The sequence below is a fragment of the Podarcis cretensis genome (assembly GCF_951804945.1).
Source record: "Podarcis cretensis genome assembly, chromosome: 3".
In the NCBI taxonomy this organism is placed as follows: Eukaryota; Metazoa; Chordata; class Lepidosauria; order Squamata; family Lacertidae; genus Podarcis; species Podarcis cretensis.
Window position 1 is genome coordinate 47,712,792 of NC_137172.1, and position 24,562 is coordinate 47,737,353.

The 24,562-nt window shown below is 41.7% G+C and overlaps 1 protein-coding gene across 2 annotated transcripts; it reads left to right on the forward strand.

The window, feature by feature from the left end:
* The first annotated feature begins 1,849 nt into the window (after nt 1-1,849).
* Nucleotides 1,850-24,471, forward strand: B3GALNT2 (beta-1,3-N-acetylgalactosaminyltransferase 2). 2 transcript variants are annotated; one of them, XM_079971824.1, is made up of 12 exons: nt 1,850-2,176; nt 7,782-7,929; nt 9,152-9,252; nt 9,693-9,886; nt 11,616-11,711; nt 17,057-17,167; nt 17,966-18,044; nt 18,765-18,948; nt 20,547-20,663; nt 21,885-22,044; nt 22,574-22,630; nt 24,085-24,471. In XM_079971824.1, exons 1-12 carry the CDS (start codon nt 2,065-2,067, stop codon nt 24,217-24,219), a joined length of 1,494 nt encoding a protein of 497 aa, XP_079827950.1. In that variant the 5' UTR covers nt 1,850-2,064; the 3' UTR covers nt 24,220-24,471. The 2 variants fall into 2 exon arrangements, with proteins under 2 accessions (XP_079827950.1, XP_079827949.1); XM_079971823.1 differs by having other exon boundaries at nt 1,853-2,176; nt 20,547-20,672.
* The last annotated feature ends 91 nt before the right edge of the window (nt 24,472-24,562 follow it).

A 24,562-nucleotide genomic window follows, 5' to 3' on the forward strand; every position in this document is an offset into this window, starting at 1 on the left:
ATCATAAACAATTGAGCACCACTAAATTAGACGTAATTTGGATGATAAATGAGATTGAGGAAAATATAATTTTTTTGGAGAATTATTAGACTAAATTAAATGAATAAGACTTAAGAATGTAAATAAGTTGATAAATTGCTGGAAAAAGTTTTGTAATGATGCAAGTGGGAGCGGGAGACGTGAGGGAGTCCAAAGAAGCTTTGATAATATGTTATGATATATGTTATATTGTTTATTACTTTTGCATTTTTGTATTTGGAAAATCTTAATAAATATTTAAAAAAAACAAAAAAACCCACGTTTTTGGGCCACAGTATGGCCAGGAAGCCATGGATCTGTGATTTCTGTGGTGGATGCTGTGCTCCTGGCCATGATGTTTGATCTGATGGTGACTTTCGGCTGATCTAGTGCAAAAATCATGAGGATCCATTAGGATCTGTGCTTCGGAACCACGTTTTTCGGCCACAGTATGGCCAGGCAGGCGTGGATCCGAGTTTTCTGTGGTGTAGACTGTTCCCCTGGCTATGATGTGTGATTTGACGGTTAGTTTGGGTTGGCCCAATGCAAAAAGTGTGAGGATCCATGAGGATCCGTTCTTGAAAACCACGTTTTTGGTCCACGGTATGGCCAGGAAGCCATGGATCCGTGATTTCTGTGGTGGATGTTGTGCCCCTGGACATGATGTGTAATTTGACAGTGAGTTTGGGATCATCTAGTGCAAAAATCATTAGGATTCATGAGGATCCGTGTTTTTTAACCATGTTTTTGCGCCACTGCAGCACCACGAAACAGTGGATGAGTGATTTTTTTGGTTCCTCCTACAGACTAAGATGTGGTCTACAGTAGCATGGTGTTTTTATTTTTTTTCAATATAAAAATCATATGAAATCATGAGGATCCGTGCCTCGGATCCATGTTTTTGTGGTGCTGCAGCGCGGCAAAGTGTTGGATCCACGTTTTTTATAGTCCAGTTTGTAGGCGTGCCTTCTAGGTGTGATTTGACATTGCATTTGTTGGAATTATTCTTTAAAAAGTGGAGGATCCACGAGGATCCGTGTAGATCCGCCTTTTACGCAGACCCTCACGATATCAACAATGACACTAGAATTTACATTTATCTATATTTGCTTTTTCAGCAACAGAGGTGGATCGTTGTAAACTTTGGTTTCTATTATGGGAAGTTTTATCGATTTTCAGTGTATAAACACAATTACGAAGAGTCCCTCCTCTCCCCTCGTACAGGTAATTTTATTAAGTCCCGTTTGTGATTCTAGTGGATTCTTCAAAGTTATCAGTGGATAACCCTGTCCCGCTAGTAGGCGTGCTGCCAGCAGAAGAAGGAACGTGCATTCCCACGTACCACTCCGCCCGCCTGCAAATGTAGCGAGATTTAACCCTGCATCTCAGGAAACAGCCGGCCCTGGGGCATCTGCTTGTTTCCCTTGAGAGGCGCAGGACGCTGCTGCTGCTGGGGAAGAGCCAGGTCTAGTTCCCGCCTCCCACCCGCAAGTTCTTCGCAGGCGTGGGCGTTTAAAAAATGCTTGCTTCCCCGGTTCAAACGCTGGTAAAGCGCTTCAGTCCAGAGAGGGGAGCTCAAGCTGACATGACAGAAAGCCTCCCATGTGAAAGGCTATATAAAGGTTATACTGTATAAAGCAGAAAAGAGAGAGAGCCATTGAAATGAAATTCTTCTCATTTATTTTTGCCGATCCGCAGCTTGCTGCGGGGCATCCCCAGGGGAGGAGCTGGAGGCCCCCGGCGGCCACCTCTTCGCCGCCAGGCATTGTGGGGATTGTAGTCAGGGGCTCCGGCTGTGCGCACACGCGTTTCCCCGTTGGGGGCGGGGCTCTGGCTCTGGGCCGGCCGCGGGAGGGGCTGGAGAAGAGGCGGCCGGCAGAGCCCCGCCGCCGCCGCCGCCGCCGCCGCTCGCGCTGCCTCCGAGAGAGCCGGGGGAGGAAGCGAGGCGCCTCCTCTTGTCCCTCCGGGTCACCCCCCTCCCCAGCCCCTTCTTCCTGGTCCCCGCTAAGAGGTCCGTAACGGCTGCGAAGGGGCCGGCGGCGGCCAATGCGAAATTGGTTGGTCCTTCTGTGCCCGTGTGTGGTCGGGGTCGTGCTGCACCTCTGGCTGCTCCTCCTCAGCTGCCCGGCGAGTGGCCCCGGGAAGCAGCACCCGGCAGGTAGGTCGGGGAGGGAGGGAGGAAGCAAGCAAGCGGGGAGCGGCTCCCTCTTGCCCGCCTCCCTGAGGGAAGGAGGGAGGGGTGGGCGGCATTTCACCCTGCTCTTCCCCCGCGCGTGAGGTGAGGTAGGAGAGAAGCCTGCAGGGGGGGGCGCCTTTCTCGCCCTGTGTGGAGGGAAGGGAAGGGCAACGGGTAGAGGCAGGCCCGGCTCCAGCTTTTGGGGGGCGCTCTGGGCAGGCTGCCCTTGACGGAGCCCTGCCAAGCGCCTGTTGAGCCCTCTTTCCCCGCTCTCAGGAGGGCTCACCTGGCGTCGTCCGTGGTGGGCTGCTGCCTCCTGAGGGCGAGGGAGAAGAAGGGCAAGGGGCGAAGGTAGTGCCCGCCTCCCCCCCCCCCCAAAAAAAAAAACTTAGGTATTGGTAGAGCAGGGGATGGCGACGTGCTGCCTCCCGCCCCCCGCCCCCCCAAGGCAAGCAAGGTTACTGGCGAAAGCAACCCTCAGAGGGTGGGGAGGGTGGTTTGCCCCCTTCGTTTTGGAGGGAGTTTAGGAGCAGGGGATTGTGGATCAGGAGGCATGAGGGAGGCAGGCGTCACCAGAAGCGGGGCGGAAGGCGGGGGGGGGGGTTTGAGGGAATGAAGGGCATAATTCACCCAGGCACTTGGAGAGAAGTTGGGACAGAGGTAGGAAGGAAGTGCTGTAAAAATAAGGCACACAGAAAAAGATGAGAGCAAATGAGAAAGGAGGTTGGTTTGTAGAAGAATTGAATAGTGGCAAAAGATTCCTCATAAAGCATAAATAAGATATGGTGGCTTAGAGTCTCGCCTTATGTGTTCTTATTGAGAAGTGAATGAGTTCAATGAACCTTCCTCTCAAGAAAGTCATTTTTGGCTTGTAATGCTCATCTAGACTAGGGGGAAAAGTGAGAGGTGAGCTAAGAACTAACATGCCTGAGTGTAGCAGAGGAAATCCTGTGTATGTGTTGTGGGCAGGAGGAACCCTCAACCTGGCTATTGACCTGAAGGGTGGGGACTCCTATCCAGTCATCCATTATTATTGAAGCAACTAAAGAAAGATGAGGAGGAGGCCTCCAGGCATTCCTTTCCTAAAAATTAATTTTTGGGAATCTCTGTTGGTTCAAGACAGATTGGAAAAGAATATGTGCTAGCAAAACTATTTAAATAAAGGAATAAGTCGGCACTAAGAAACTCGGGAAGAAAACTGCTGGGGAAAAAGAATTGCAAACTAAATTATTGACAGAATACTGTATGATTTGGCCATCTACTGGGCTGATCATACGAAACAGATTTAATGAAACCAAATGCTGGAGTACTTTGGAGTAAATTATTTGTCATCAATCAGTGAACTAGTATGTATTTGTCTATCACATGCTGAAGACAAAAAAATGGCCCAATAAATTAGACCCCAGTCCCTTTGTTCTCTTGAGTATTTATGACAAACATGCTGCCTTCAAGATCATCAAATCTCTTTTGAAATTAGGATAGGGGCAAAATTGCAAACGTTCCTCTCAGAGTGTGGTGAAACTTAAACTTTGGTTGCACCTACTCTCAGACCTTGTGCTTAGTCTTGTTTACAAAGTTTACCTGTTTGCTTCTACCAAGAGGGTTCAAGACACACCACTGTGCTCTTTGTCCATCTAGTTAATTAGTTAGTTTTTTTATTCCATTTATATATTGTTCCATAAAATATCCCAGAGCAATATTACAGTAAAACCATCCTCAGCTCCTTCCAACAAGCCTTTTTAGTAGAGATACTTCTCAGCCTATATCCATGTTCAGATTGTTATGAGGTGTTTTACGGGTGTGTTTGTTGCTGTTGAGAGAAAGGACAGGGCAAGACATAAATTTAACAACAACAATTCCATAGGTAGAAACAATTTCATATGTAACAGATTTCCACTGAAAAGCCATGTTGAAAAATGAAGATCTTTAATAGGCACTGAAAAGACAATGAGACAGCACCTGTTGTCTCTAGCACCTGCCTAATGTTTAATGGAAAGGAGTTTCAAAGGGTAGGTGCCACCACACTAAAAGTCAGTTTCCTGTATCATGTGGAATGAACCTCCTTGTAAGATGGTGTCTTCAGGAGGCCCTCTCCTGCAGAGTTCAGTGAACTGTTGGGTGTATAGTTGGGATCTCAAGTTCCTGCTTTCCCCTATTCTCATTAATAAATTTATAGACTGCTTCACAGCATAAAACCATCAAAGTGGTTTCATTCAGACTTGTAGTCTGCCTCCATTCTTTATCCTTCTCTGGGGTCCAGGTGATCCCACTTCTGTGGGATCCTGCTTTGTAGCAGTTTAGCTTTCAAAAGTAACTAGAACTGGGAGCTAATTATGTGTTAGACCTGCTCCTTAAGTAGCTTTACGAATTGGATTCTAATTCCCTCGTGTTTCTACTTAGTTACATGTAGTGGCAAACACCAGTGTTGTCATCCTGTTGCTGTATCTCTGATTAGTTACCTGCCTTTTACTGTGGATGTGGCATTAGGGCTATGACACAAAAAGTGCATTGAGCTTTATGCATGGCGGCTTACTGCTCCATAAGTGGTCCAGAGACCATGTGATGATTGAAGGTGGTTTTTTGTGAGGTTTAGGATCAAATCAGTTGGTGTTTTGGGGAGCAAAACTGTGTTTGAATTGAATTAGGACAAAGTTAGATTCATACTAGTCTTTCTTTCCAACTTGGAGTTGTAGAATAGTCCCTGAATCTAAGGACTATGAGGTCTGTACCAGCTAAAGCTCCTAGACCAGCTTCAAGGGAAGCCTTCCACAGAGTACACTGCTGTAATCCAATTTTGGAGTTGCTGATGTATCGACCAATGTGGCAAGGCTTTTCCTGTCCGTGAATGGTATTAGCTGGTGAAAGGTACTCCTAGGTTGCTTGAGCCTCCAGTGACGAAAGTAGCTCAATGAGAACCCCAAGACCAGGTGCTTGTTCCTTTAGGAGAAGTGCAATCTGCCTAATTTCTACACCCAAGAACCACACACCCAGAGAACTTTAATCTTTCCAGGTTCAGACTGGACCTCATCCAGCCCACCACTGCTTCCAGGCACTGGTCCAGGACTTCCACAGCCACACCTGACTTAGATGTAACTGAGAAGTAGAGCTGGGTATTATCAGCATACTGATGACAGTGTTCCAAATCCCCTGATAACCACTTCCAACAGCTTCATATAGATAGTAGGGACAAATACACATTACAGTATAGCTTCAGAAGCAACCCAGATATTCCAAGAAATTCTAGTAAAATGTACAAAGAAAAGTCTCTCTGACCAGAAACTCCTTAGATTCCTTGAGACATTATCAGGATATATTTGATGGGTTTTACTTTGTCCTAATACTGGCTTTCAAATACTTGCATAATCTCTCCACAGAAATAATAACAAGCATGCTTTCCACAGATCAAAAAACAGCCTGGAGACAGGAGTACTAAAACACATTTGCAGACTTTTTTTTTAGGTTGGCACCACTTTCTTCAAAAGCTTAGGTCAAGTGTATAACAAATCTAAAACCAGCAACAGTGAAAACATGGTTCACAGATTTTGACTGGTATTGATAGCTAAGATCTTTTCCCTCTCTTTGTCCCTGTTCCCCCACAGAGGTGGACCACAATAATCTTCTGTTTCCTCTTCAGCTCTAAATTGGACATCATTTGGGGCAGGGGAACAGGGGATTTGAATGGTGCTGGACTGCTGAGCAGCTCAGCCCAAGCCAAGCCCCACTTTGGAATGTGGGGTCGGGGATCTTCCCCTCAGTTGCAGAATCTTTCTGTGTAGACTGCAGAGTGAAACTGCAGGAATAATTCCTGTCTATTCCTCAGTTCCATGTTGGAGAGGAAGCCTGGAGTTCTGGGGCAGCAAGAGGTGGACAGATATATTTAAACAGTCACAACCTTTATTGTACCACTGCATAGATGGTGACCAGGACTAGATTAAAATTGGGGTGTGAAATTGGAGAGGGTGCCCACTCCCCTGTTCTTACAGGGAGATGTGGGTGGAATTGTGGACTCATGGCAATGAGATCAGGAGTGTAAAGTGACTTCCACTCTCTTAATTGACTCGGAGGGGAATTTTCCTTGGCTGTATAACACCAACTCACTCACTCCATATGTGTGGCACTTGTGCCCAGCTATTTTTTAGTGTGAATGGTAATATACCGGAGAGAGCATTTCCTCCTTAGATTGAACCTATTGTGTAAACCAGGCATAGGCAAACTTGGCCCTCCAGATGTTTTGGGACTACAACTCCCATCATCCCTAGCTAACAGGACTAGGGGTGATGGGAATTGTAGTCGCCAAACATCTGGAGGGCCAAGTTTGCCTATGCCTGGTGTAAACCTTTTGTAATTCAAATTTATAATCTTGTGACTACAGGATTCCATTCTTGAAACTGTGTGCCAGCAACAATATATTATATAAGATACTCATAGAAGACAGTGATATTATGAAATGTCACCATGCTGTTAAATCTTGAACATGCAATGTAAATTTGAAAATCTTTTGGGATATGCTAAAATTAGACTTCTGAAATTACCTCTTCCTGCCTTACGTGCAGTAGTTGTTCTAAGCTGTCCAGGCACTTAGTTGATTTGTCATCTTAATTTTTTTAGATGCAATCTCAAATTAAGCAGAGTGAGATGAAACTGATCTCTTGCCAGTGCTAAATATACATCTGAGCATTTCCATTATAGAATAACTGAAGATACAAGCCTATCTTTCTCAATTGACTAGGATTATGCCATGTTTATTTAGTCTCAGTTTAGGAAAACGCCTTAGCGTAAAGGAAAATTTGTTTAAGTTTTTGTGTGAAGCTTTTGGCCATAGCAGTTGGATATGCATATGTTTAGCTGAGAATGCAGTTTAAAACATGTAACCTTCCTTTTCTCCCTCATGAAAATTTCAGAGTACTGGCTCATTTCCAATGCAGTGCTAAGTAAGCGTCCCTTTAGCGCAAGGATTCTTGCTTGCTTAATAAACTTTTCTCTCTCCCCCCCTGCCCATGTGCTCCCTAAATCTATTTTGTGAGTTCCCCCAACCCTCTGGAGCAGATTTGTGAGGGTGTGAGATACACGTTGGGGATGGGAGGGGGAAGTTGTAGTGGGAATCCTTGAGCTTATACAAACCACTGAGACTCCCCAAATTCTGCCTTGGTTTATATTAATTTTAACTATACAATAATAGCTTTATCTTCTCAGTATTGCAGGCTTCAAAATATATGCAATCCATTCATTTTAGTGTTTAAAGTGCTCTTGTGTCAAAGCCTCAAACTCCTCAAATATATGAAATTGCATTTCTAAATCCCTTGTGTTCTTTACCTATTAATCTAAGAAATAGCTTATTATTTTTTAAGATTTCTTCTCTTGTTACACAGGTTTGGCTTGTTTAGCTTGTATTTAGTTAATTCTGGTTGAAGAGTTAGCAAGTTAATGCAAACTAAAATCAGCTTCCAGTGTTGAGTTGTTTTTTTAAAGTTACTGCCCTAGTATTGTTTACCATTTCACCACCATTTGAATGATCTGCCTATAGCTCTCGCCACCCTATTTGTGCACTTGCTTTTCTAGTAAGGCATTGTTAATTTCTACTTCCTAGGTTTACTGGCTTTCTTTCCTCATTGGAAACCGAAACATTATGATGTCATCGTAGGGGTACTGTCTGCACGACATAATGATGGGTTGCGGAATGCTATAAGGAACACTTGGTTCAGGCATTTGAAGCAGCACCCAGGACTGAGCCAACGGTAATTCCAAAGAGTTGCTTGTTCCTTCTCTTATGAACTCAACACCTAGTATCCAAGCTCATTTATGAGAATCTTCAATAAGTGGAATTAGTTCAAAATATTCTTTAAATAACGTAAAACCCCCCGCTAAGTTATAGTGAGTTCTGTTGCCTGCTTCTGAATTCTCCAACAAGAAGTGTCCTGACCTAAATTAAAATGCTCATCTGCTTGACAGTGCTTTTCTTTATTCTTTTAATGAACATGTCATAATACTGTCCTATGTAGCTGGAATATTCCAGGATGACACTTCATTACATATTAAGATATGCATTACTGTTGAAAAAAGATGGCAGCAAAACAAGGCAAGTGGATGTAATAGGTTTCCATGCTAATTTTACTGGCTTTTAATAAATCATTTCTGTGATTATTAATCCTTTATGGGGAAAAACATTTAGAAGATCATTAATCTCATTTTAATTAATCTGGAATGAATACCAGTGTCTAGTTTTCTCTTTCAAATAACGGAGGGAACTTAGAATTGCTACTCCACAGAAACAAGTAAACAAGTTGCACAGGGAAGTCCTTCCTTTTTATACCTTGAGCCCTGAAACTCTGTGGTTTCTTGGGCAGCATCCCATGAAGCATCTGAAACATCAGAGCTCTCCCTCCAAGAGTAGGAGAATTGCTCCAACCTTGGAGAGGGAGCTCTGATGTTGGATGTCCATATTAGATGCCCTTCACTATTGCAGAAACTTCAGCTGCCGTTAATTGGTTTTTTTAGTTATTGTTTCTTTTTCTATGTTTTAGCTGCTCTTAGTTTATCTGTAAGCTGCCTTGAGTCTCTGTCAGGGAGAAAGGTGGGGTATAAAACAAGAACATCACTAGGGCTGAATTGGGGATGTGACAGGGAAAATTAGCCCGACTAGCAGATGGCTTGGATCCAAAGGATCAAATATCTCCCCACCTCCACTGCATGCCCCCAAACCACAGGAAACACTGCAGCCCAGGAGCTTAAAAAAAAATAAATCCTGGAAAAGGATGGCAAAGTGTGGTGGACGGAGCAGTTAATCTGTCTTCCGTTCTCCTGTCCCCACCTGCCCCCGCTTTAGGGTTGCAGCCTTAATCTTTTGTAAAGGGCAAAAGTGGGTGAAGTGTGTTGTGGTTTTCTTGTGTGAAGTAGTCTTCATAATTCTGGAAATTATGGAACAGAAATCAGTAAATGTTGTTAATGACAATATTTTAGTGTCCTTGTGAAGTTTATAATTGGTGCACATGGATGTGATGTGCCAGTAGAAGATAGAGAAGATCCTTATTCATGCAGACTTCTGAACATCACTAACCCAGGTAAAAACTTTTAGAAATCTTTTGGATGGATTGCTTATTATGTAGCATATGCTTATAGCTAATTAGCTCTGTGAACATTGCAACTGCTGCAGTTTATTGCCCATTGGGCTATTTTTACACTAAAAATCTCTCATACTAAGCCAAACATTTTTAGGCTGTTATGACAGTTTTAGCAAGGACCCCTTCTTTGTTTTACATCAAGCCCACCCACTCTTCTTAATTAGTGCAGTTGGATATACTTTTAAGTAAATGTCTTAGGGATTAAAGTGTAAGCTGTTTCTAAGTACATTATCCACTGCACTTGCCAGTGATTGTAATTAATATGGAAAAAATCCATGTCTTCTGTAATAAGAGTGTTCAAGAGTTGCTTTCTATCCATCACCTTTTTTAAATTGACTTCTGTTGTGCTCTTTGTTACTCCCCCCCCCCACTTCCAATAGTTCTGAATCAAGAAGTTGAAGCATTCAGTTTGCCAGAGGATGACGCTTCAGCGCTCTTGGAAGATAGAGTTGTCAGTGTGCATTTCAAAGTCCTTTACCCGATTGTTATCACCAGTCTTGGGGTGTTCTACGATGCTGAGGGTGTAGGATTCCAGAGAAACATAACAGTGAAACTGTACCAGGCAGAGCAGGAGGTATGCTGCTGTAGTTGTCCTAATAGAATGAACAAAATCCACAGCCTTTTTCTAAGTGTAGAATAAAGGAGAGGTAACAGGTATCTATGATAAATGAATGCACAGCTTGGACTGTAGTGCCATAACCTGCAATTGTCAAACAATTTGTTCCTTGAAAGTTCTTTGACATTTGTGAGTCAGTGAGAATAGGATTTATGGGGTGGGTATATGGGAGGAGAAATAAATAGAAAAGGGCAACAAGTCAGATATTTCTATGCCCTCTCTATGTTTTGTGCCAAAACATTGAAGAAGATGGTTTAACCATGATTTCTGGTAGTCTTCTGTCTGCTCTAAAATAACTAGGCACAGGGAAAGGGAACACAGATTCTTTTTTCTTCATTAGGCCATTAAATTAATTTTTGTCTAGATTTTAATGGCTGATGAATCTAGGTAGGTCTCCTTCTGCCATAGGATATGGCTTGGCTCCTTTGCTTGCTTGCATGGGTTGTGTTTTTTGTGATTTTATAAGAGGCAATGAAAGGGGTTGCAGCCTAAAAGATGGGATATTAAATAAATAAACGATTCTACCTTGCAGTGGGTGTTAAAACTAGATATTAATTTGCTTCCTGCCAGCCCTGATGCTTTGAATCCATTGTGATGGAAGGCATATTCCGTATAATGTCTTTCCAGAGGCTCATGGTAAATGAGAGTTATGTTAGGTAGAATTCTTTCAGTGGATTTTAAAGTAGCTATTTACGTAGGGTAGCTGAAAGTCCAGGCTTAAGTCACAGGACTGCTTTGCAACTTGAGTCAGAGGACTGCTTTGCAATGTACTTTAGAGTTTAAATTAGCAGCTGGGGAATGTTTTATATGTGGGATTACATTTGGCTTTACTTATGCAGTAATAGTAATAATAATAATAAAGGAAGTATGCAAAAGCCCTTGTATTTAACAACTCGCCTGGTAGCCACAGGAGACCAGAAATTCCAAGCAGGCTTGTGGAGGAGGAACAGGTCACTGTATTCCTCCTGTGCCAGACTGCTTGGTTTTTATGTCAGCAACAGAAGGAGGAAAGCTCCTTCTATGATCAGCATGGAAACAGAGGGGATAGTTTGCTTTGGCCCTCACATGAGAGAAGAGTCTTGCATGTGCCAGATCACCCAGGAGTGGTTTCTGATAATTTCTACTAATGTATGGGTAGTAAACAAGCATAACCATTTTCCTTACTCATCCCACAACCAGTTCCAAAAATTCTATAAAGGCTTGCATGAGATTGGATTAAAATAGGTAACACTTGAATGCAAATGTGGGTTGTTCTGCTATTAGGACTGCATTTGAGATATCCTGAAATGGAGGTTTGCATATTATTGATGTGAACCTGGAATATATCGTATTGGACTCAGTGGACATTTCAAATGTAGTCTGTGGTATTTTTATTCTGACATGGGTACCTTTAAGTGTGCAAGATGTTGGCTAAGGCCCTGAAGTCTTGATATAGGGACTTGAAAGCTTCCCCCACCCATTATTTAGCAATGCATATATGCATTTTAGATGTAGAGTCTTTGAAGCTTACCTTTTTATAGGATTTTTTCAAGAGTGGGCAGGCCATGTAAAAAGCATGCAGGTGATTGCATGTTCTCCTGTAACTACAACTATATTTGGATGTTGTAAACTGGTCAAGAGTGTGTGAATATTAATTAACCTTAATGGCATTCATGGCTTACAAATGTGTTGCCTTTTGTTTTCATAGGAGGCTCTCTTCAGTGCTCGCTTTAGTCCAGCTAGCTGTGGAGTGCAAGTAAACAGACTCTGGTATAAACCTGTAGAACAGTTCATCCTGCCCGAGGTATGTGTGGAGCGTATCTAAACTGGTTCTTTACAATGGCATTTGGTTTTTTCATCTATTCAGCTTTTTTTCTGTCATTATTAAATTATTAATGGACTTGAGACTGTGAAATGTCACACATACTCGGTGCTAGCAACCATATCTCTTTGTAGCTCAGTGCACTCTCATTCTGCTCATCTGTAAGTAACTGAAATCTTCTTAACATCCCAATAACTTAATGGGGAGGCGGCATTATAAGCTTTCAAGAGAATTGTTTCATACTTAATATGGAAGAGAATGAATAGATCTGGCCAGAGAATGGAGTTCTACATTTAGACTTGGGTCCAAATCCTAATGTAGATTAAAGTATAGAGAGAGCCCTAGAGCACAATTCTATTTCTTATCCTGTTTTCCACCTATAAAGTTGGAATATTAGATATTTCCATCATGGGCCTATTCTGAAAATGAATGAGATAAAAAATATTATCCCTCCTGCACGTTCCTCCAGTGAAGAGAGAAGTATGGAAGAAGAATGTGATGAGTTTTAAAATGGACAGATCATTTCAGTACAGGCAAGCTCCATTTACGCAAGCTCTATTTGCGTGCAACTGTTCACATGTGTGGTGCTGGAAATGGGTAGCACCCTGGAAAGTCCTTCTGGCTTGTGAGGAGATCCTCCTTGGAGCCCAAAAAGGAGGGTCTCCTGAACTGAAGGCCCAGTGCGGCTTTGTTGAGGCCTCCCCACCTAACAGTTGACATGCGGGGTAGCGCAGCAACAGCTGCTTCCCCACACATCAGCTGAGCAAGCCCTGCTGCCCTCTGGCTCACGTGCCTAATAAGAATAATAATAATAATTTTTATTTATACCCTGCCCTCGCTGGCCAGAGCTGGGCTTGGGGTGGCTAACACCAATAAAAATCACAGTAAAAACATCATAGGGAGAAAAGGGGGGGGGGGGGACAAACCTATTTAAAATACAGGTTAAAATGCAATTTAAAATGCATAAGGGGCCATAAGGGGAGGGAAACATAGGGGTCAGACTGAGTCCAAACCAAAGGCCAGGCAGAACAGCTCTGTCTTGCAGGCCCTGTGGAAAGCTGTCAAGTCCCGCAGGGCCATAGTCTCTTGTGACAGAGTGTTCCACCATGTGGGGGCCAGTGCTGAAAAGGCCCTAGCCCTAGCTGAAACCAATCTAACCTCCTTGAGGCTCGGGACCTCCAAAGTGTTGTTATTTGTGGGCCTTAAGGTCCTCCGCGGGGCATACCAGGAGAGGTGGTCCCATAGGTACGTGGGTCCTAGGCCCCATAGGGCTTTAAAGGTCAAAACCAAAACCAGCACCTTAAACCTGACCCTGTACTCCTCCGGGAGCCAGTGCAGTTGGTAAAGCACTGGAGGAATGTGATCCCGCAGCGAGGACCCCGTAAGGAGTCTTGCTGCGGCATTCTGCACCCGGTGGAGTTTCTGGGTCAGCTTCAAGGGCAGCCCCGTGTAGAGCGAGTTACAATAATCAAGCCTGGAGGTGACCATCGCATGGATCACTGTGGCCAGATCATGGCGAGAAAGGTAAGGGACCAACTGCATAATACAGCTATGGAAAAATGCCACCTTCGCTGTGGCTGAAACCTGCGCCTTCATGGAAAGGGGGGCATCGAAGGTTACACCCAAGCTCTTGACAGAAGGTGCTGGCACTAACTGACCCCTGCAAGAGATGGGAGTTGCCCCCCCCCCAAACCCAGCCAGAGGACCTCTGTCTTCAAAGGATTCAACCGGCTCCCACGCAGCCATCCAGCCACAGCTTCCAAGCGTCTGGTCAGTGTGTCCGGGGCCGAGTCAGGGCGGCCGCCCATCAACAGATAAAGCTGGGTGTCATCAGCATCAGAGGGACAGTGGGCCTTCTTCATCAGCTCAGCTGATGTGCAGGGAAGAAGCTTCCCTTTGTGTCAGCTGTGCAAGCCCTGCTGCCCCTCCAGGGTGCTCCCAATATATGCTATTTTGGTTACAAACAGGGAGGCCCGGAAAATAACCCCCGCATGAATTGAGAGTTGTCTGTAATACAAACTTCTTCTAAAATACATGTGTCATGATTTTAGTGAACCATAGATTTAATGCTTCTGTGGAGAGCATGTTTTTAACATTTGTTCGTTGTTTTATTGCTGGTTTGAGCTTCTTTGGGAGGAAGGATGGGATAGAAATTCAAGAAATGCACAATAAACAAACAAAACAATACTTTTCTTGTTAAAATAAAAGATGTTACTTATAACTAAAGGTCAACATAGTTTGACCATCCCTCCACGTCTTCTAAGAGCAGAATATGGAGGTCTTGCTTAATCAGCAGCCTTTTTGTTACTCCCCTGGAATTAGCTTTGTGTGGAAAGTATCTCAGCCCATCACTCCAGATATCCATAAAACATTTTTATTTAGATGATTATGTGATAAAAAGTGTTGTTGGGTTTAAATTACTGATATTTTGATGTGTCTTATCTTTATTCAATTTAATTTTAGCAGACTTTTTAATAGTGTGCCAGGGACAATACATTGGAAGAGGAATTGCAAAATCAATGGATTGATAAAACTGGATAAGGTCTATCCCTCTTTGGGGTTAAACTGCATCTGTATTTTTGCAGGAAGGAAATCTCTGAACACTTGTTTTTCAGGCCGCAATTTTTCTGTCTCTTAAAGCTTTAGGCTCAGGGAGCCCACAGCCAAAATAAATAGCTAAAGAAGAAGAGTTTGTAAGACACTAGTTTAAAGCAGCGTTTATTCATCCCTGACACAGTTATGTCTTTTATGCATTTATTAATGAGCAGCATTCTGAACAACAACAGACACCATAGTGCCTCAGTTTTTACTGTGGTTAATGTTCACTATGGTTTAACACATTAATAAAAGCAGCAGATTTGACCTTAGTGCACTGGGGGGAAATGCATATAGTCTATGTTTTATTCTTTGATTATTCGTCTGTAGTAGGCAGCCTTCAACGAAAGTTAGCAAGGCATGATAATTGGTTTTGCTACTATCTCATAGAGACCTCCACCAATTTTAAGCCCCAGCCATTTATTTTTCACTCTAAAAATGTTGTTTGAATGTCTACACTCCCCCCTTCATAAAGCAAACCAACATACATTAATTCCTTAAGGAGACAAGATGCAATTGTAAACTGGATGCAGATACACACACAGTGCTTTGAAGGTGTCCCAGTAAAGGGGAAAACAGGATCCGGAAATAACAGTGCTTGTGGAAAATCACTACTGTTGTAATATGCCATTCCAACCAGTCACAAACATAACCATGATAACATACTGCAATGGAAGATGAGAGATGGATACTTATCTCTGTAGTCTCCCCAAATAAGCTTGGGAGAAGTGTTTGGGGGTTTGCCTCTAAAGGAGAATAAGTTTCTGTTCTTCTTTCATAGCCAGTGAATAAATTGGGGTATGAGCTAAATGTGAGTCACTAAAAATGAGAAGGGCCATCAGAAATATGCCAGAAGCTATTGAACTGCCTCTTTCATAAGCAACTATTAAACAGGAAAATGTTTATGTGAAACAAAGTAGAACCATGTTTTAATATAGGCTTCAATGTGCTCACTCTTTTAGGGTGGAAATAAAATATATTGGCAAGTATGAAATCCCATCCTTAAGCATCTGAAGATAATGGGGAATGTTGGGATAGGAAAAATTCCTTAAAACTACTGGGTAGGCACTAACTAGGAAAATGAGTGCCCAGGGGAAGGATTAGGTATTTTTGATGCGAGGCGACCAGAAACACACACAGTATTCCAACAACAGTTACACCATATATTTGTATAATGGCATTAGGATACAGGCAGCTTTATTTTTTATTCATTTCCTAATGATCTCTAGCATGGATTTTGTCCTTTTCATGGCTTCTGCGCACTGGGTCAACATCTTCATTGAGCTATTTACTAAGACCCCAAGGTCTTGTTCCTGGTACGTCACCTCTAGTTCAGACCCCCATGAGCATATATGTGAAATTAAGATATTTTGCCCCAACATGCATCACTTTTGACTTGTCTGTATTGAATTACATTTGCCATTTTACCACCCATTCACTCAATTTGGAGCAGTGTTAGAAACTTAAGATATGAAAGCTAGGAGCTAAATGGCACCTTAAATCTAGGCAAAACAATGGAATGTCTAGGCACACTTTTTTATAACAATACAAAGGTGAAAATGAATGAACTGCAACTAAAATCTTATGTTCATTTTTCACATGGTCTAGTCCTCACCTGTAGCTTTCAAAAAACAAAGCCATGCTTCCCCTGCCCCGCCCCCTAATATTCTTAAAGAGGGTCCCTTCTACAGTCTTCAGAGAGTACTTGGAAGTGGGGAGGCAGAAAAAGGTCATCCTTTCCTTCTACTCTGCAAACAAGCCCTGGATTCTCCCTACACACCCTTTCCTTCATATAAATATCTCTTTTTGGCACCACAATTAACACATATTAAAGGCCTATACAACTGATGGCAGAGACCCACCTTGAGTGTCCTGTTCGCAAACCTAAGACTTAAGGGTCCTTCAGTTATCACACTCCAAAATTTGTTTTGATTTTAAGCATCACTGTGAGAATCTGAGGTAGATAACACTTTAACATGCACTACTTCCTCAAACTCAGCCCTCCATATGTTTTTGGCCTACAACTCCCTTGATCCCTAGCTAGCAAGACCAGTGCTCAGGGAAAATGGGAACTGTAGTCTCAAAACATCTGGAGGGCCGAGGTTGAGGAAGCCTGACTTAAACCATCATAACTAACTGGCTAGTATTTTTCAAATTAAAAGTACATTAAACAAGGCAACTAAAACCTAAACAAAACATGTTGGGTTTAAAAGAAATGAACTTTTTCAGGTCCCCAATGCATGTGTATTTTACTTGGGAGAAAGCACCCTTGAACTTGGTTGGAATTTACTTCCGAGTAACAGTGGCAATTTTAATCTGAAATCTTAGGCACAGTACTGCACCCAGAGCTCACAACGCACCTAGAACAATGGGAGTTTCAAACGCTGATATGGAGAGGTCCTTTGGGAGCACTTCGCAATCTCTTTTTCCTTTAATGACCCCAAACAATTTAGTATCCTTAGCAGACTTGGTCACATCACTGCTAGTATTCTTGGCCCTGTTGATATTTGGTGGTGTTTCATGATTAGTAGATATGTGGCCTTAAGCAGATACATCAAAAACTCAAGTACTTCACTGTTTTTTATCTCAAATTTGTACATGAAAATTAAACTTCAGTTCTTCAAGTTTATTCTGTTCTGCAGAGAGTCTAAAAGATCTGTAAAAAAATTCATTTGTCTAGTGTGTACACATACAGATATATTGTTAACAGTAAGTGGTGACTTTTTTGACAGAGTTTTGAAGGCACTATTGTGTGGGAAAGCCAGGATCTGCAAGGCCTAGTTTCTAGAAATCTTCACAAAGTGATGGTGAATGATGGCGGAGGTGTCTTCAGAATCACTACGGTCTGTCCTTTTATTCCTCCGTATAATGATTATAATAGGGCAGCATTTTGGTAAACATTTTAAGCAGGTCAAATTCTCAAGTAACCTCTTAAATATGTTTTTGTTTTACTTGAAATCAAAATGGTGCATTTGGATCATTTTATCATCTTATAATAGTTTTGAGTATTTCTAGTTTATACATCTGTATAAATTCATAATCTTAAATAGAATCTCCAGAGGAGAAATGCTAATGCTTCTAACTCTTAATGACTACTTCCATCTTGAAAGCCATTATGGAGGGCATTTGCCTTATTAGCTAATGACCTATGAGTTGCATTTTAGCCTAGAACAAATTGCTCTGAATTGTTATAACTATATTGATATAACAAGCATGTTGGGCATGTTGAGTATAAAATAACAAAAAATCATAATTCCTCTTTATATATTGGTATCATACCATCTTCTAGTATATGTGTTTTGAACTGCAGGTCTTTGGATAACCATAAGATTGACTTATCTTAGGAATCTCTGTTTCTAATACTAGATGCAGTGGGGATCTAGTATTCCTGCTAGAAATAAAGGTGAACTCATTGCAGCTCTGCCATATTTTGCCACTTTATGGCATCAGAGTAATGGTTTACTAGCTGCTCTGAACACTTGCATTTGATTAGGGCTGCAACATTTAATCAATTCTTTGGACAAAATGTTGGAGGAAACCTTGACAGTAACTAGTTTCAAACCATATTAGTTTTGTAGAAGTGATATTTCTGTAGCAAAAGTTTAACTAATTCTCTTCTGTTTAATCATTGTGCACAATAGGCAGGGGAAGGGTCATTGCCACATGAATTTACACAAGGCGTGGAAGGGATTGCTGGAGGCTTCATTTACACAATTCAAGGTAAGCATCAAAACATATACTCTTATTAGGGCACTGCTGTTTGATGCTTGCTCCCTCTAGTGTTTTAAAGTTAGTTGACCCCTGACAGATCTGCCTGAGATATTGTATGGCTCTGGGGTTGTGCAGCTTGTAGTCAGCTACCGCAATCCTGGAACACCCCATCTGACGGAAACTGTTGCAACTTCTTTGATTGCTTACAAATAGCTCTGGCAGAAAGCACAAAGCCGCCTGGCCATACTGCATCCTAGTTCTCAGGTGTGATTTGGACTTTTCCTGTGTTCTATGGGACAGAGAAGCTTCAGCACAGCCCTTTTCCAATATGTGAAGATAATCGTTTCTTTCAGTATTTAGCAAGGTGAAGTAGAAGTACATTGGATGTTAAATATTCTTGAGAATCTCAGAATTCTCATCTTGCAGAGACCTTTTTTTAACACCCTTTACTTAGGAATAGAACGTTTCTGTTGCAAAGCAAAGTGTATTTTTAAAAAATCTAGGAAAGATAATTATTTTTCCAATGCATCCTTGGCCGCAACCTAATTTTCACTGATTTTCACTTATGAGTCTTTGTCTTAAGAAGTTGTTAATTTTCAATCTAGTTACGCTTTTGCTGATATTTTAAAAATGTGAGAAAACCTATAGAGAATCAATTCTACAGAGTGATCATTTCAATGTTAGACATGTGATTTTTGAAATCTTACCATTTTCCTATCTCATTTTCAGAGGGAGAGGCACTCCTAAAAAGCCTACAGAGTCGCCCTGAAAGATTCACGCATCATATAAATAAACTTGAAGAGGAAGATGCCTTATTGAAAGTAGAAAGCAACACTTATGATGATATTGTTTTTGTTGATGTAATTGATACATACAGAAATGTTCCAGCCAAATTACTGAACTTCTATCGATGGTAAGTTGGGAGAAATGTTTGAGGGTTTTGCCTGGTTTATCTGGTGCAGAATTATAAATGCCTTGATGTTGTGGATTATTTGCAGGTGTGAATGAACTGTAACTTGAAATGACCATGGGCCTTTTTAAAGATTCCAATACAATTAAAGTGTGCATATTTCCCCACTGTTTGTGTATGTATGTTCCCTGATTGCTCTCCTGCTTGTGGGGCCACAGTAACAGATGTTTGTTATGTTATATTAAAATAAAATTGATTCCCCAAATTACTATGTCTTTTGCTGCTATGCTTGCCACATGAAGTATGACAGCATGGTATATTCTTGACAATTATATTACATACATACAAAAAACTTCTCCCCTCCCCAATTCTTCATATTTACATTACTGCATTATTGCTTTTCCTCCTATTTTTGAGTTTTTAAAGTATCATAATAGTTGTTCATTGCTTCCTACACAGTGCATATGTGGGGTCATTAAAAGCATTGAGAAGTCTCCCTACCCTCTACTCTCTGTCATATTTAATGCGTCCTTTGGGGATTTTTTAAAATTAAAAAAACAGCCTGCATTCCTTCTCTCCAGTGCTGAAGTATACTTCTGTTCAATTACAAGGGTAAACAGGAGCCTGACTTTCCCTTTTCCAGAAGGCTACCACCTTCACTTTCCTAATGTAAGGGTGGGATATTGCACTATTTGCCCTCTATCACAGCTTACAGGAGTATCCTACTACTAATAAAATATTATTGGAGCCCCCCCCCTTTCTTCTTCTTCTATGGGTTTCAGTGAGTCTTAATTAGAACAAACAGTTGCCTCCCAGTGCCAGAAGAGGAATATGAAAGATGACAGCATTTCTTATTAGGCTGAAGATGACAAACATTTCAGAATTAGAGCTCTTTATTTTTAACTGCTGTCAGAGAGAGAATTTCAGCTCCTGTGGATTATCATGCAATGGTGCTGGGCAGCTGAAAAGTTGCATTCCTTCCTCGATGCAGCCATTAAAGCAAGGGGCCAATGGGATGTTGAGTGTGCCCTCCTGCCATGGTGGGGGCCATGCCCAGTGGCAAAACACCCATTGCAAAGAAGGCAAACTGGCGAGACTAAAAGGCAAGTTACTTCCCAAGAACCAGAGTACACGGGTGACGTCTTTTTCCCTTACCCTTGCCTTCTCCTCCCCTTCCGCTTTCCTACCCCTGGTGCTGGCAGGAAGGGGCTTCTTTTCCTCTTATTTCACCTGTCTGCTGTCTTTATTTTTCTGGAGTACCTCTAGGCTTTAGGGTTGGATGTGGGAAGGGTAAGAGTGCTGTATGGGTGCTGCACTGGGAAAACCTGTATTAAAGGTATAGAAGCCAAAATGTTGAAACATTGATCATCCTATTGCATCAGACCTGTTTCAGTGTAGTTATTACAGTTGTTTCAATGCATTTTAAGGGACTTTTGTAGTATTTACTTATTTTATTTATTTATTGGATTTGTATTACGCCCCATACCCATAGGTCTCAGGGCAGTTCATAGAGTAAAATCGGAATATTAAACCACAAAATGCATAATCAAAATAAAAACAACAACCCAATAATAGTCTTATTGTTTTTTATTTGGCTACAGGACGGTAGAAGCAGCTAGTTTCAACGTATTGCTGAAGACGGATGATGACTGCTACATAGATTTGGAGGCTGTGTTCAACAGAATAAAGCTTAAAAACTTAGGCAGACCAAATACTTGGTGGGGAAAGTATGTTTGTTTTCATTTAAATAAATTGTTTAAACCAGTAGTGTTTCTGCTGCTGTACAGTTTCATAGGCAATAGGTATCCTTGCACTGAAGGAGCTTATGGTTGAAGAATAATGGGGAGCATAGGGGATATTTTAAAGCCAAAAAACAAGCACCAAATATTGTTTTTAAATGTTTTATTTTCATCTTGTTGCAGAGTATAAGTGAGCAAGCATGAACACACTAATCACAGAAAGTATGTTTAAGGAAATTTGCAACTCTGGTTGCAATTTAAGGATCCAAGCCATGCTTGAACCAATATTTTGATTTGCATTCTATATAAACCTCTAACTGCAGAATCAAAGACAATATTTCTAGATAGCACAAATGATGGATGGTTTTCCATTTGTGGCATCCTGCTTATACAAAGATTTCTGCTTGTGCTACCAGACCTCCCCCTTATCTACAACATCTGCTCTGGGCAAGGGAAGGAAGGAAAGTCCCATTACATCTACTGCTACCTGCCCTAGGAGTTTCCTTATGGGTTCATTCAAATATGAAGTAAATTTAATAAGCAGCTGAACTGCAGAATCAATACAGCCTACATGCTCCAGAGATTGATTTGCATGATAATGTATTGGTTTGTTTTTGGGGCTGGTTTCTGGTATCAGTCTTCTCTTGCAACTTCTTTGGATTTCCCCATGATGCCTTTGCTTAGATTGGCAAAAATGCTGGGTGAGAGTGAAGGTGGATGTCAAAGCTTTTTCTAGAGGTATCAGTAATTCCCTTGATACTGTAAAGGAGGCAAATATAAGCAGGGAGATGAGGAAAGAAGAGAGGTTAACTAGCCTTCGTTGTTTTTTCATGAATCCTGTGACAAAAAAAATTTCTGCACTAAAAGGTGAATGATTTCACTATTTCACTGTGCTGACAAACCCCCACAAAAATAGGAAATATAAAATGTGTAAAGAACTTTAAAAGCTAAAAAGTGGGGCACATAGGCTACTTTTCTACTTGTATATTAAAAAAAGGAACAGGTGGCAGCACAAAAATTGCAAGTTGCTGCCTGAAAGATTAAAGGGGTCAGACATGAGAGTGAGCTCCTTCTCTGTAGGGACTAGTCCTGATGATTAAATTGTCTAGTTGCCAGTCCTAGAGAAAGGGTTTCCTTCCCTTTAGTCAGAATTAAAGAGCTATTAATATTCTGTCAAAATAACTTGACTTTGGTCTCAAGTTTCAGATTAAATTGGGCCGTCGACCGCACTGGGAAGTGGCAAGAGCTAGAGTATCCAAGTCCTGCATACCCAGCCTTTGCTTGTGGATCTGGTTATGTAATTTCCAAAGACATTGTAGAATGGCTTGCAAGAAACTCAGAGAGATTAAAGATATATCAGGCAAGTATTTTCACAGGAGGAATGGAGATAGGTTTGTGTATATGTAATCCTATTTATTTTATAAACAGACATTCCATTCCCCCCCCCCAGCCTAACATTCTAATATTGGGATTGAGAATTGTTGTTTTGGAGGAGTCCATTCCAAGAGCTTCTATATGGATATGTGAACTCTGCAGTGGCTACACAATCCCCAGGTTGGCAAGGGCTTCCCTCATTCCCTTGTTCAGGAATAAGTCCATTGTTAGACTTGTGCAGTTTTGGATCAAAGCCAAAAGTTACACAGCATTACACTTGGTTTGGGGGTTTCTGGTTGCATGGAAGTGCTCCGTTACCTCAAATATGGATGTGATGACATCTATATGCCTCAAACGCAACAACACACCTATACATCATAGTTTTCTGGTAAATATTTACTTACAAAACTCGGCATAAGCTTAAATGATGAAGTGTGTGCCATCTTGAGTCTTTGTTGAAACTGAACTCATTTCTTCATTTTGGTTTTTATTTTGATTTAAATGTGTGCATTTAGGGTGAAGATGTGAGTATGGGTATTTGGATGGCAGCCATTGGGCCAAAACGCTATCAGGTATGTTTTTACTTGATTTGTTAAGTAACTGAGAATCCTACATACATGTACTTGGGAATCAGCGCCATTTCACTCAGTGCAAATCTGCTTAGATTGAGCTGTAAAGACTTTTAAGACTGCTAAGGAACACATGATTGTTATTATGTCCTCATCTGTAAAACCACAGAGTTCAAAGAGGGTGTACTTCCTTTTTCCCATGACTGTATTTTTCTGGCACGGCATGCTATGTGCGTGCTTTGCTCCTCCTACAGCAGTGGTGGCAAATCTACGGCACGCGTGGCAGAGGCCACTCAAAGCCCTCTCTGTGGGCATGTGTGCCATCGCCCTAGCATGGCCGTAGCTTCTGTGCTGGGGGTGGCAGGGGAGGAGAGGAGGGCTCTTGCACACCGTCCAAAGCCTGCGGCACCAGGGCTTGGTGATCATTATTCTCATATATTAAAAATTGGGAGAGGGTGGCTCTTGGTGCAGCCCTCCAGTGTACACTAGTGGCCCAAATTGTGGAACCTTCTGGAAAAAATGTATTTCTGAGGTTTGATGGCTCATAACACAACTGTTTTGGAGTAATACCAGTGCTTTTTTCTGTGGGGACACATATCCCTAAACATTTTGTGAATTTAATGGGAGAAGAAATTAACTGTATTTATTTTCCCCGATTTGAACTGTATTTGTTTTTCCCCGGTGGTGATTTTCTTGAGTCAAAATGAGAGTACCCCTAAACATTTTTTAAGAGAAAAAGCACTGAGTTATACCATAAAATTATGTATCAACGGAAAGACAAAGAAGAATGTAATGCAATAACTCTTTTAAAGGATTATTTATTACAACTGCAGTCATAAAGAAGAAACGTGAAACACACAGAAAACATGATATACAGGTTAAATTGCCGTTTTGGCACTTTAGGTTGAATAAGTGGGTTTGGGGTTGCAGTTTGGGCACTCGGTCTCTAAAAGGTTCGCCATCAGTGTCCTAGTTTCTTGGCTCAGGGTAGCAAAACACTGCATCCATTCCAGTGGTCTGAGAATTGGTTGTATTTAGCCAAACAGAGAGTATGGGATGGGGAATCTGTGGCCTTGCAGAGGTTGCTTGACTACAGTTCCAATCATCCCTACCCATTGACCATGAGAGCTGCAATGCCACAACTCCTGATTTTTGCGTGGCATCTAACCTGGTGACTTGCTGGTTGAAGCAATCCAGTAACTTAAGATTCAGTCTTAAGTGTTTGGTTCCTGTTGCCAGCAATATATTTCTAGTTATTTATTGAGGAAATCTTTGACTTCTGCTCTTCTTTAGTTTCTCACTACCCCTGCTGTGTGTATTTTAAAATCTTGTTACAAGAGGATACTTGAATAAATAATATGAACTGCCTTTGGAACTATCACTGTGACCGCTTCTTATCAATGTTTGCCATGTTTTGTTTCCTATTAAAGAGTCTCTGAAATAATTCTCTCAAACAGGACAATCTCTGGTTGTGTGAGAAGACATGTGAGAGTGGTATGTTGTCCTCTCCGCAGTATTCTCCAGAGGAACTGGCAGAGCTCTGGAAAGTCAAGGAACGTTGTGGAGATCCCTGCAAATGTGATGAAAGATGAACACTGGCCAATGGCATGAGGAAACTGTAGTTTTCAGTGATAACAGGAAAGGCTCTCAGTGGGTTCTGAAAAGAATTTCCTTTCATAAGACACAACATCAGTCTCCTGTGTAGTTTGTCACTTGTGACAAATATTAAGTGTGGGTAAGTGGCAGTTGTGTGTATGTGTCCCCCCCCCCCCGCGTTACATGGAAAAAGAGGAAATATGTTTGCTGTGGGTGCCAAACTATACATGGAATTCACTTATTCTCACAGGTAATTTGTTTTGTGTCAAATGGCCCTTTAACAATGTTTTGTACATCTTTTCTTTTGTAAAGGGAGCCTTTCGATTTCCATATTCTCTA

Excerpts from the sequence above, each read along its gene's own strand:
- B3GALNT2 (XM_079971823.1), top strand. The coding sequence starts at position 2,065 with ATGCGAAATTGGTTGGTCCTTCTGTGCCCGTGTGTGGTCGGGGTCGTG. Across the intron at positions 2,177-7,781 it reads CGGGAAGCAGCACCCGGCAG|GTTTACTGGCTTTCTTTCCT; the intron begins GTAGGTCGGGGA and ends TCTACTTCCTAG. Across the intron at positions 22,631-24,084 it reads TTGGGCCAAAACGCTATCAG|GACAATCTCTGGTTGTGTGA; the intron begins GTATGTTTTTAC and ends TCTCTCAAACAG.